The following is a 14,215-nucleotide window of genomic DNA, read 5'->3' as shown; positions in this document are numbered from 1 at the left end:
AAAAACCTCCTCTCACAGCCCAAAATGGAAATACAGAAGCTCATCTCACAGTGAATGTTGCAATCAAGTTTTATTTCTCCTTTCACGCCTTTCTTTTCCACATTGCAATTCTCAAGTCTTGTTGAAGATCAGTTATCGGACTTATGAATATACTAAGGATGCTGAAATTGGACTAAAGAGAAAATTAGTTTCTTCTGTTTAATTTATAGAAAATCATACAGTTTCTGACATAAGGAACATTAAATCGCCAGTAAGCGAATCCAGCCAACAAATAATATTATGTTTATCCATATAGAGCACTTACTTTTAACTTTGGTATATTATATATATTTTCTAAATTCAGTTTCATTGAGGACTTTTCATAAGTTTGAGCCATCGTGAGACACATATATTTTAAATAAAATTATCCAAATTCATGTATTAAAAGTTTATTTTATATGACATGATATTTAAGTACCGAACCCCACAATGAATATTGAAATGAATCATTACTTTTATTTGTTTGGGTATTTGAAACTCTGTTAACGTTTTCCTACGGTACAGTACAAAAGACCACAAAGTTGAAGGCTGTTTTCAGAATGTGTACACCATCGTTGAAAAATGAAGAGTCAAGCAGTATGAAATTCGTGGAAAAATGTTTTTTGATTTCATAGGACATAAGGTGAATCAATGTAAATTATTACTTTTGGTTAAAATAAAGTCACTCTGACAACAATTAGCACAATTAGGAGGCAAGCATTGCGTCAGTTATGTATATCTCTAGACGTACCTGATTTTAGGTGTAATCTGAAACAAGCACGAAGATAAATACATTGCCAAATATTATCTTTCTCTGTAGATCAGTGGCAGAGTGTCAGCCTCTGGATCTCAAAATTGTGGGCTCGAAAAGTGGAACAAAATCCTTCGACCCTCCATATCAAATGATGTATATGATCTCTGATAATATATTTTGTTTCCACCCGAGAAAATGAATTAAAACTCAGCCGTAGATTGCCCAAGGATGATTAATAAACAAACTTATTAAGTTACAAAGTTCGAAAATGTAACATACAAAAAAGTTTACGCCAAGAGCTTTCAAAATATGAATGCTCAATTACCGGTTCGCAAAAAATTATTAACTGTATGAGAATCGCTATAGAAATCATGGCACGCACACAGAAATGGGAGCAACAAGGCATATGGTTCCAAACGAATTAAATAAAGACATTTTTAAAAATCCTCTATTTATTGGAAGGAATAATCTACTACTTTTTGCTAGTGGCGTTACGTAGCACCGACACAGATAGGTCTAATGGCGACGATGGGATAGGAAAGGTCTAGGAGTTGGAAGGAAGCGGCCGTGGTCTTAATTAATGTACAGCCAATGTTGCCTGTGTGAAAATGGGAAACCACGGAAAACCATTTCCAGGACTGCCGACAGTGGGATTTGAACCCACTATCTCCCGGATGCAAGCTCACAGCCGCGCACCTCTAACCGCACGGCCAACTCGCCCGGCAATCTAGTAATTCAAGGGCTGTCAATGGTAAAAGTGAAAGTCCACTCATGTTCATGGAGAAACTAGCAAAAATATATCTGTTGGAGTGAATTCCCTAGATGCAGACGCTTACCATGATCAAATCAGAGATTTTACTTCCTCGGCCGAGTTAAAGCGGAATGATACCAGTAATTGTCCCAGCAACTTCACGCACTGTATGGCCTTGGGCACGCCCAAACATGATTGCCCCTTTTTGCCACTTTGTCACATCCTTACATCTACCCATGATGACATGTCCGCTTAAAACATCAATGTCTCACTGATCGCTACTGTCTTAGAGGCAGTGCGCGTGTGGTTGAGCACGGGACTCGTTCACTGCGCCATCTGTGCGTGCACATTTCTTGTCCGGTGACCTTATGTTTCTGTGTATCTATCTTTTTTGTAAATCTTGTGTGCTAAATTGCTTTAAAACGTTACCATGTAATAAAAATTTGTTTTTCCTGTCTTTCTCTGATTTTACATTTTAGCACTTCGACCCTTTTTAAATTATAGTATTCAACTTTACACATAGAGTTCATCCCACAAGGAGCAACTGTAAATAAGAACAGCTACTGTATAAGAAGAGCCAAGTTGCTAACGCGACTCAGTTCGTCCAAATACAGTAGAGACAATACACGACACTTACGGATTTCGCCGTGCTAAAATGGGAGACAATTCGACGGTGGCGCTCCTAGTGACTTGACCTGAACAAATCGCGCAAAATTCAAATATCAATGGAAATGTATATACGGAAATGGATAAATAAATTACGTCTAGAAAGAAACTGGTATTGAGATATTAACTTCGAAGTTGCTAAAGCAATTCTGGATAAATGAATGAAGAATTATTTAAAAGGTTATTATTCAAAGACTGAAATTAGACATATAAACAAGGTGTGAAATGGACTGCTGTGAAATGGCTTGATCTTTCATTTATGTATTACTTTTTTAGCTTTAGCATACCTGCCTGAAATCTTACGGTTGGATTTGTCTTTTATCCTCATTTAAAAACAATGTATCATCACATTAAGACATTTGTCAATAAAAATATCGGCACATTCCTTACACATATGATGCAATGAATTAACATTTAATAGCTGGACAATTTTCCTCTTAACATGAGGCCTACTAACAGAAAGAAAATCTATAAAATCCCGGCTTTAATCTGAGAAGAGGGATAAAAGAAAGAAAAGTTTGAAAATGTTGTCGATAGTGATGCTTTGAGGAATATTTACGTACAATTAGAGTAAAAATGTAACATACCCTTGGCTGTATAGTCGAGGATTTTTAAAGTCGCTGGCCTGGAAATGATCTGAACAGATCTTATAATTCTTATACAAGCGTAACGTCCCTTCTTTCTTGTACACTTTATCCAAATCGCTTCTGTGACATTTCAAAACCCACAGATCACACCTACAACAACACATCGGTATTGAAGGTTAACTGCTGCACTATACAATAAAATATGCGTATTATATTTTAAGCCCGTTAAAACATGGGTCGAGCAGGTCAGAAGATTATGAAGTAGGCCCTACTATAAAAATCTGTCACTGGAAGAATATATATATGCAAACACAATATTACTTACATGTTCTTGTCACGAGGGAACCTGAAGAACGAGCGCGCATTTTTCTCTACTTCGTAATTACTGCAGCCAAACACAGCACATATCTTTCCCCTCATGTTGAGAGGAGATATCAAGGAATGACACACGCTACTATTTAATTATGTCAACTCACTGAAAACGCATAAATAACACCAAAAACTTCACACAAAAATACACGTGCTCTTATGACAGAATCAGTACCGTTCAGGTCTATCCGCTAGAGTGAGCTTCAATAGCTGTCCCTCGATATCTCGCTCAGTGTCGTGTATTGTCTCTACTGTATTTGGTTCGTCCTAAGCTAAGCTGTGGCTGCTGCTATATGGCAGTGCTCCCACACTCGGCTATCTGCTTGTCCAAGAGGAACAGGCAAGGTTACAGGTTCTTTTCCTTATCCTTTATGCCTCTTATGCGATTTCATTCTATTTCCCCGCTTGAAAGCAAAACTACGTGGGCGAAGATTTGATTTCACGGAGGAGATCACCATTGCCACAACAGCAGCCGTTCAGGATCTTCCTGTCAATATTCTCCAGCAGTGTTTCCAACAGCTACACAAACGTTGGCAGACGTACATAGCGGCGAATATTTACGGAACTTTGTAGAGTTGTGTAAGTGTGCTCCATTGCCCACATTCTAGACACTTTCTACTCATATTTCAGTCACTTTCATATCGTTCAAGCCAGGGATTACAATATGAAAGTGACTGAGGTAGTAGTGATGCCAGTAATGCCATTATGCAGTTAGCCCTCTTGGTGTATGGGGTAAAGTGTTGCTTATAGGGTCGGCTGGCGTAGGCCTATGCCTTTCAGTGCTTGGCAGGCAGATAAGTAACAGCATCTTCTTGCTCAGTGGGGAAAGCAACAGGAAACTACCTCGCTCTTCTTTTCCCTAGTAGGCCTACGCCTCCTCAGTCACACCTAGGCTATTTTTCACGGTGAAGCTGAAGGAGACCTAACCAACTTTCGGTCTGAAGGCTCACCATACAAATGAAAATGAAAATCCACAGCCTGTTTTCCAGTCATTTGACCGGGTCAGGAATGGAATGAATGAAGCCCCATCTAGCGGCGAGGATAGGAATTGTGCCGGCTACCGAAGCCTTTCGCACTCCTCTGGGGCAGTGATTAATGACTGACAGATGAAATGATATTGGAGAGTGTCGCTAGAATGAAAGATGACAGGGAAAACCGGAGTACCCGGAGAAAAACCTGTCCGCCTCCGCTTTGTTCAGCACAAATCTCACATGGAGTAACCGGGATTTGAACCACGGAACCCAGCTATGAGAGGACGGCGCGCTGCCGCCTGAGCCACGGAGGCTATCATACAAATAATAATAATAAGAATAATAATAATAATAATAATAATAATAATAATAATAATAATAATAATAATAATAATAATATCCGCCTCTGTGGTGTAGTGGTTAGCGTGATTAGCTGCCACTCCCGGAGGCCCGGGTTAGATTCCCGGCTCTACCACGAAAATTTGAAAAATAGTACGAGGGCTCGAACGGGGTCCACTCAGCATCGGGAGGTCAACTGAGTAGAGGTGAGTTCGATTCCCACCTCAGCCATCGTAGAAGTGGTTTTCCGTCGTTTCCTACTTCTCCTCCAGGCAAATGCCGGGATGGTACCTAACTTAAGGCCACGGCCGCTTCCTTCCCTCTTCCTTGTCTATCCCTTGCAAACTTCCCATCCCTCCGCGAGGCCCCTGTTCAGCATAGCAGGCGAGGCCGCCTGGGCGAGGGACTGGTCCTCCTCCCCAGTTGTATTCCCCTACCCAAAGTCTCACACTCCACGACACTGCCCCTGAGTTTAGAGGTGGGATCGCTCGTTGAGTCCGAGGTATAAACCAATCCTGAAGGGTAAACAGGATTACGAAAGAAAGATAATAATAATAGTAATCCTAGGGCCTAAGATAACCTGTGGAGGAATTGAATTCAAAAGGTTGCCTGCGTCTTAATTTCGACACTCAGTTTTACTCTAGGCCTTCTAGATGGCAGATTAAAGCGAATCTCTCTTGGGCATCTATCGCTGAGTTTTAATGAATTTTGTCGGGCAGACACCAAATGTGTCACCAGAAATAATTTACATGCTAACTTCGTACGATAGGCCCTATGGACTGCCTTATTTCCGATCTTCAAAAATGCGATTACCTCTACCGGGCCTGAACCAGCGATCTTGGGATCCAGGGGTCATTTTTCAATAGAACTGAGCTTATCCTTCCTTCGTTGCTGTAAAAAATACAATCCATGGTATACGTACGCATGCAAAGGATCCTTCTTGTACCCAGCGTCTACATCTTCGTCTAAGGGCTTTACCTTCACCACCATCACAGCATCTGGTGAAGAACTTTTCTCCTTTACTTTCATACTGGAACTTCCTGGTAAAACAACTGACTTATCTGGAAAAATAAACAATAACATTTCACTTTCCTGCATGACTACTTGAAATTATAACTTTTTAAACAAAATATTAGTAAATAAACACGAGGTAACTGCTTCAAAAGTTACCCTGTTAGGATTGAAATTGTTATGCTTCTGGAATAATTGTATGCAGAAAACACATCTTGGAGAATGAAAACTCTTGGAACGTAGGCCCACTTAAACCGATTGTTGATCAAGCAGTGCCTACATACAAGTTCATAATGTTCTCTATTTGGATCGTAACAAATAATTTACAGACATTTGGGATAATCGTAATATCTAACAATATCTAACAATATATCTAACAATAACAAGAAAAGTAATATCAACAGGAATAATAATAATAATAATAATAATAATAATAATAATAATAATAATAATAATAATAATTTATGTATTTATTTATTTATGTATTTATTTATTTATGTATTTATTTATTTATTTATTTATTTATTTATTTATTTATTTATTTATTTATTTATTTGCTAGTGGTTTAACGTCGCACTAACACGTTGAAGGGATGGGGAAGGGAAGGAAGCGGCCATGGCCTTAATTAAGGTAGAACCCACGCATTTGACTGGTATGATAATGGGAAACCACAGAAAACCATCTTCAGGGCTGCCGACGGTGGGCTTCGAAACCACCATCTCCCGAATGCAAGCTCACAGCCGCGCGACCCTGACCCCACGGCCAACTCGGTGGGTAACAGGAAGAATAAAGGGAGTGGCCAAATATCAAGACATCCGATATACCTCTCTGCTCAAGGAACTGGTGATACTGTTATAACTCCTCAACAATATAATGAAGTGAAGTCTGAATTTTCACTAGTCTTGCCTTGTCATAGTTCCACCACACTCTCATCCTGTAAACGAAGGTTTGCGTTTCTAATCCTTATTGTGGAATCCAGACAAAAATTTTGAAACTCATGACGCGTAGAAAATATTTTGAAAATAATAATAATAATAATAATAATAATAATAGAAAGAAATGACTCCGCGGTTTGGGTCGCGTATCTATCAGATTGCACTCGGAGGATAGTGGGTTCGAACTGCACTGTCTACAGTCTTGGAGATGGTTTTCTGCGGATTCCCATTCTCACACCAGGCAAATGATGGGGCTGAACATTAAATCAATCTTCCTTCCCTGTTTTAGACCTTCCTATCCCATCATTGCCATAAGACCTGCTTGTGTCAGTGCGACGAATGAATAAATAATAATAATAATAATAATAATAATAATAATAATAATAATAATAATAATAATAATAATAATAATAATAATTGTTTAACGTCCTGTAAATTGCTATCCACTTTTGAAGATTTCGGTGTGTTCTAATGTTGTCATGCAGAAATTCTTTATTGTACCAGAAGGCAATGGCATGGATTTGTTGAATTTAAAAACCTCAAATAACTGAGCGGGTGGCTGCATGGTTTGAGTCACGTAGCTGTCAGATTGCATTCCGGAGATAGTGGGTTCGAACTCCACTGTCGGCATCCCTGAAGATGGTTGTACCTTAATTAAGGCCACGGTCGCTTCCTTTCACCGAGCTCGATAGCTGCAGTCGCTTAAGTGCGGCCAGTATCCAGCATTCGGGAGATAGTGGGTTCGAACCCCACTGTCGGCACCCCTGAAGACGGTTGTTCGTGGTTTCCCATTTTCACGCCAGGCTATTGCCGGGGCTGTACCTTAATTAAGGGCACGGCCGCTTCCTTTCCACTCCTAGCACTTTCCTGTCCCATCGTCGCCATAAGACCTACTTTTATCGATGTGACTTTAAGCAAATTGTAAACAAACCCTCAAATATCTTCAACCCCAGCTGGGATCGACCTCTTTGGAACGAAACGAAAACTGATAATATTTTCGTGTTGGTATTGCTAGCCTGATGCAGCCCTTGTATGGTAGACCCTCCGACTAGGGTGGACGGCATCTGCAGTGTGCAAGAAACTGCGTGCAATTGTGGTGACGGATTGTGTAATGTATGGTGTATGAGGTACAAGGATGTTGAGTACAGTACAAACATCCAGGCTCTGAGCCAAGTCTAGTAGGTTATCATCAACCAAGTACTAAGTAGTTAGCTGTATGTTCGACCGCTATTGCAGGCTGAGTGAGCCATTACAGTACTACGTTACTTAACTTAATGAATTTGGAGGAAAATTGCAAATTAGAGGGCTCGTTCCTATTCCCAGTTTATTTGTCCTCATCTCTTTATCACTCCGCTGTATATTTCCTACACCGGTATGTTTGCTTGTAATATTACACTACTGAGGTTCTCAAAATTTATTTGTACAATGGATCCCCTTTAAGTCATGAGTAGATTAGGTTTTGAGGTTAGAGTGAGTTATACTATATTTAATAAAATCCAGTCAAAGCAAAGTCACATCCGTACAGGCCATGAAGGCCCTTGGAGGGTTGGAAGGTAAAGGCTTCCACTACCCGTAACCTTGGCACTTGATGGAGTAGAGTGGTCAGCTCTACGCCCGGCCGTCTTTGCCCCCAGGAATTAACCTGGTACTTATTTTTTGTGTAGGCTGAGTGAACCTCTGGGCCATGTGCACCTCCGGAAATGGAAATATTGTTTCTTAAATTTTAAGACTTCCTGGCGGGGATTTGTACCCATGTCCTTCCAGGCGAACCGAGCACGCCTTTACCGCCACGGCCAGGCAGCCCCCTAATGAAATCCAATCAACTAAGCAAAACGTAAATAATGACACTTCATGCGAAGCAAGGGATGCTTTCTCACCACTGCTTCGCGATGAATTTTTTTATCTATTTCTTATTTGTTAAATTTCTCAGGCTTTAATTAAAAAATCGATTAATCTACCAGATTGATCCGGATCTCTTTCTTTTTCAAGATACCGGTACTTACGAAGTTTGGTTGGTTTCATACATTCATTCAGGAGAATATCGAAGTATAGAACACACTGAATTTGCTGTTGTTATTTTGTTGAAAGCACTAATCCGTACTGCGGATAGCATCATCACAATATTTCCTGGATTTTTTTACTGGAACATCTTTAGATGCAACTGAACTAGAAGATACACTTCCCAACACTTTGTCCATGTCACCAATTTGATCTTGAATAAGTTTTATTATGGCATCATGTTTAAACCACTGACCACTAAAATCAAAACTAATAAAATGTTCACCGGGCGAGTTGGCCGTGCGCGTAGAGGCGCGCGGCTGTGAGCTTGCATCCGGGAGATAGTAGGTTCGAATCCCACTATCGGCAGCCCTGAAGATGGTTTTCCGTGGTTTCCCATTTTCACACCAGGCAAATGCTGGGGCTGTACCTTAATTAAGGCCACGGCCGCTTCCTTCCAACTCCTAGCCCTTTCCTATCCCATCGTCGCCATAAGACCTATCTGTGTCGGTGCGACGTAAAGCCCCTAGCAAAAAAAAAATGTTCCTGATTATTGTGTTTTAAGCTTACAGTCATACACTGTTTAAAAACTGATGAAGTCTGTCGATAGTACCAAACGAATTTTTGAGTTGTCCCAATAACAATTAAACTAATGCACTTCTAACATCATTTCCACATTTTACAAATCCTGAGTGAAAGATTAGAATTTCCCTATCTACAATAGTCGTTCATGGACTCCCTGAAAGAGCTTCGGGGACCCCTGAGGGTCCGCGGACCACAGTTTGAAAACCACTGGTCTATGAGAAAGAATTTTCCTCGTCATACCATTCACACTTCAAAGCGTACATTATCTGTAACATCCACGTCAATTGGGGTAGAGTGGTTAGCTCTATGTCTGGCTTCCTACCCCCCCCCCCCCCAACACACACTACAAATTATCTACGAGGACTACTTCCACAGTAGAAACGGCGATGGGAGCGTTGTGTTAATAGAGTATGGGAGTGCTTCGAAGGAGACAAAGCTAACTAGGCTGCAAGTAAGTCCCATAAAGAGTTATTTTGAGAGTTTGATTATTTCTTGAGCAGACCTCGTACAGTAGAAGACAGCATTCTACCTCTACTCATTTTAAAAGTAGCCTTTTACTATACCTACGTTGAATCATTAAATAACAGATCCTAACAGGCCCTCTGTTGGAGCAGTAAATAGATACTTAACGTATATTATCTTATCATTGGACCGTATGATCCTTAATACAATGATAACTTAAAATGCTATCAAGTTCAAAGTTTGTCTGGCACATTATAGACTATCAATGGCATTTAAAACACAGTGCTAGAAAAAATATTAACGAACTTTATCGAAAAACAATTATGGAATTCGTATTGTTGTCGATGCTTGTTTTAGGAGATATGTTGAAAGTCGTTACAAATCTCGCGCACCGATCTCGATAGCTGCAGTCGCTTAAGTGCGGCCATTATCCAGTATTCGGGAGATAGTAGGTTCGAATCCCACTGTCAGCAGCCCTGAAAATGGTTTTCCGTGGTTTCCCATTTTCACACCAGGAAAATGCTGGGGCTATACCTTAATTAAGGCCACGGACGCTTCCTTCCCACTCCTAGCCCTTCCCTCTCCCATCGTCGCCGTAAGACCTATCTGCGACGTAAAGCAACTAGCAAAAAAAAAAAAAAAAAATCTCGTGCACTTCATGAACTAATATTTTGATAATCTGCGTTATTATGGTGTCTCTACTAAAATGTTGCAAAGGAATTATTATGTAAGTAGGTTTGAGGAAAGAGCTGAATACCTATAAATTAGGTAATATCCCCTTTATTTTCCTCAACTGAATGTGGAAATAAATGGGATGAGAGGGTAACTTTTGACACTACTGGGTTTTAAACCCGGCAACTCCAATTGATACCCCACTCTACCTTCTTCAAACCTGGGTACGGCAATGATGTATTCTTTATGTGACCGGATGAAGATAAAAGGCATTATGTGCAATTATTATTTTCCTGATTCATGGCTGAGTCATCAGCGTCTTGGTTATCTATACTTGGGGTATCGGGATCGATTCCTGGTCGGATCAAGGGACTGTTATCGCAAACTGATAATTCCCTTTGCTTGGAGACTGGAAATTTGTGTTGTTCTTCACATTCCCAACATTACTACAACTCATACACAACACTATGATCCACCACAATAATAAACAGTTTCCTACATACAACAGACGCCTCCCACCCTTGCGGAGGGATGGGTGTTGGAGGTTGTCTACCTTACAAGGGCTACACTATGATGGAAATAGCCGCACGAAGTTATTATTATTGCTATTATTATTATAGTGAATTTATAGGGAAATCCGAGTCCGGCTCCTTGGCTAAATGGTCAGCGTACTGGTCTTCGGTTCAGAGTGCCCCAGATTCGATTCCTTGCCATTCCAGGGTTTTAATTCTGGGCTGATGGCTGGACGGGATTCATTCAGCCTCGTGCTACCAACTGAGAGACTGTCTGATATGAGAAGACCAAGCACTACGAATGAGGATGTCATCACGCTGGCCATGGGAAACTCCAATAACTGCAGGCCATCTGGCTTAGGCAGTCGTCCTAGCGAACCGGACCTAAAAGCGGGCTGTAAGTGCCACGGTTAGCAGTGTTATCATCGGCCGGTATATTGAAGTAAATGCTAAAAACAGTGTAAATTAATTACTTCTTTAATTTATAACATTTGTATATACAATTTTACCAATGAAAGATTCAGAAAGTGGCAAAAACTGACAATGAAGCATCCGAAATGAGGAAGTAACTAATACAAAGTGTTCCCATGTGTAGCCTATATGGCGCTTAGCTTCTCGTACAAAGTTGGCAAGTCTCCAACTCGTACAGGAGTTGCTCGTCCTCTGCGTTCACCGATTCAGTGAACCGCTTATAAAATTAACATTATAAATTTATTTTGAGGTCAATATGATTGCCCAAATGAAGTAAGATTTAGAACTTCCTCCCCAACTTAAAATATTTCGGATGGAAAGCTCTAATTGTGGGCCTAATCTTTTTCTTTGGTGTGTTACAACTCTACACTGAACACAGGCAAGCGGCGAGCTGCGGGCGAGTTGCGGAAGCGGCCGAAGCCGATTTTTACGATTTTCACGGCGCTGGTCAGCTGTGTCTGTCTCATACCTGGATCGTCAGCACAGCGAAGGAAACGTAAGGGCGGGGGGGGGGGGGGGGGTTCACAGTCACGTTCCACGTACGAGATTGCATCCTATCGCGTCGTGAAAATCCACGGCCTGTTTCCAGTCATTCGGCCGGGTCAGGAATGTAATGAATGAAGCCCCAATCTAGCGGTGAGGACGGGAATAATTGTGCCGGCTGCCGAAGCCTGTCGCATTCCTATGGGGAAATAATTAATGACTGACAGATGAAATGATATTGGAGAGTGTTTCTGGAATGAAAGATGACAGGGAAAACCGGAGTACCCGGAGAGAAACCTGTTCCGCCTGGCCGGGATTTGAGCCAAGGAACCCAGAGATGAGAGGCCGGCACGCTGCCGCCTGAGCCACGGAGGCTCACAGTTGAGTGAATATAATTTTACTGAAATATTTTTTGAAATGTACTTATGCGTTTTGTGTTTCTGGTAAGTGACTTACTTAACTTTATAAAACAAAATGAACAGTGCGAATTTTCTTCTGGAGACTGACTACTGAACTTTCACTGGAGGAATGGTGCAAAGCAAAACAGTTAGGCTGTCCAAAACCCCTTTGTTCCTACCGCGGAAGTAGTCTATTAATGGGAAAGAGTAAGTATACGCGAACATTCAGAAGTAGTATAGCCAAGCATGGATTGCGGCGTGTAGCATGAGGAATAGACTGTATTGCTTTCCATATTTGATTTTCGTCAAGGGTAAAGATAGAACAGCAACTGGAACAGCAAATTTGGGACAACTGTCCCAAAATATTGAGAGAAATGATGGATCTTATTGAACCTCTAATCTCAAAACTGTCGAGCCGCCACTGAACTCGTAGGGCATATGTTCATTGGAGGGACATGTGCTGTTTTGGGGTGTACTGTCCGCCCCCAGATTACTTTCCGCATGTTTGAGAACACTCTGTATATTCAGAGATATTTCGAATCTACGTCATGATTCCTCGTACGGTAAAGCCGCATGAAACATAAAAGATCGAAAATTTTATTTTATACAATTCTTAGGCCTATTGTTAGCAAGAAACCAGCGCGGTGAGGTGCGAGTGATGAGACATGCGTAGTGGATCTGGGCATGGTGTTGATGGCCGTGAGGGAATTTGTTGAATTCTTTGCTCGCTTCTGTGTGGCTAGGTGTGGGGGGGGAGGGGTTCTCGAGCTAAAAAGTGTCATTTCTCAGCTCCTACTTAACGGATAGAGATAAAATCAAGTTCAGAGAAATTCTGGATATCTCTTATATTAGCCTGTTTCATTAAAATAAACAACAATAATAATGTTATTGTTTTTTTTTACGCCCCCTAACTACTTTAGACAGTTTTCGGAGACGCCGAGGTGCCGGAAGTTTGTTCCACAGGAGTTCTTTTACGTGCCTGTAAATCTACCGACACCGGGCGAGTTGGCCGTGCGCGTAGAGGCGCGCGGCTGTGAGCTTGCATCCGGGAGATAGTAGGTTCGAATCCCACTATCGGCAGCCCTGAAGATGGTTTTCCGTGGTTTCCCATTTTTACACCAGGCAAATGCTGGGGCTGTACCTTAATTAAGGCCACGGCCGCTTCCTTCCAACTCCTGGGCCTTTCCCAGCCCATCGTCGCCATAAGACCTATCTGTGTCGGTGCGACGTAAAGCCCCTAGCAAAAAAACAAAAAAAAAATCTACCGACACGAGGCTGGCGTATTTGAGTACCTTCAAATACCACCGGAATGAGGCAGGATCGAACCTGTCAAGTTGGGTTTAGAAGGCCAGCGTGCCTCAACCATCTGAGCCACTCAGCCCAGCTTAAAATAAACTTATTAGAAGTTTTTGCATTAATTGATTTCAAAGAGAGGGAACGGCAGACATAGATGACAGGTATCGCCTTCGCATCGTGTACAGTATTAACTCTTTCGACATTGTGACATAATAAAAACGAATGTACGGACTGACGCTGCATTCTTACGATATTAGTAAGATAGTGTTAGAGCGAGTGAAAAACGATTCTTCACATTATTGTTGACAGTTTGACGATGAAAAGGATGGTTTCCAACAAATCAAATTAACTAGAGATATTACGCAGTCGGTTCCCAATGTTCCCATTGTCTTTCTATGAGGTAAAGTTGTGAGTTAATAAATTATAAGGGGGTCCTTTTTATAGCGTAGAATATAAAACGTCCGCCTCTGTGGTGTAGTGGTTAGTGAGATTAGCTACCACCCCCGGAGATCCGGGTTCGATTCCCGGCTCTGCCAAGAAATTTGAAAAGTGGTACGAGGGCTGGAACGGGGTCCACTCAGCCTCGGGAGGTCAACTGACTAGAGGAGGTTCGATTCCCACCTCAGCCATCCTCGAAGTGATTTACCGTGGTTTCCCACTCCTCCTCCAGGCAAGTGTCGGGATGGTACCTAACTTAAGGCCACGGCCATTTCCTTCCCTCTTCATTGTTTATCCCTTCCAATCTTCCCATCCCCTCCACAAGACCCCTGTTCAGTATATAGCTGAGACGGTCAACCCGTACCCGGCTGCATTCAAACAGTTCGGCAAACGTTTGATCCTCCTGGCCACTCACTGTCCTAGTAGGGGGTAATTTATGACGGCAGTGGGCTTTAAAACGGAAGTTCGCATTCCCCTTCAGAAATCTTCACAGCTCTGT

The 14,215-nt window shown here is 41.7% G+C and overlaps 1 protein-coding gene across 3 annotated transcripts in view; it reads right to left on the bottom strand.

Annotated features, from left to right (window-relative positions):
- Mdr50 (Multi drug resistance 50) overlaps nt 1-14,215 on the bottom strand; it is a 114,180-nt gene that overhangs the window by 85,045 nt on the left and 14,920 nt on the right. For all 3 annotated transcript variants that reach the window (XM_067141510.2, XM_068225862.1, XM_067141511.2), the window contains exon 2: nt 5,378-5,516. In XM_067141510.2, coding sequence (XP_066997611.2) covers nt 5,378-5,484 — 107 coding nt within the window. In that variant the 5' untranslated portion in view covers nt 5,485-5,516. The remainder of the gene's footprint in view (nt 1-5,377; nt 5,517-14,215) is intronic.

Source organism: Anabrus simplex, chromosome 2, assembly GCF_040414725.1.
Source record: "Anabrus simplex isolate iqAnaSimp1 chromosome 2, ASM4041472v1, whole genome shotgun sequence".
NCBI classification, from domain to species: domain Eukaryota; kingdom Metazoa; phylum Arthropoda; class Insecta; order Orthoptera; family Tettigoniidae; genus Anabrus; species Anabrus simplex.
The sequence above is the reverse complement of the archived record's forward strand: the minus strand, read 5'-3'. Positions and strand labels throughout refer to the sequence as shown.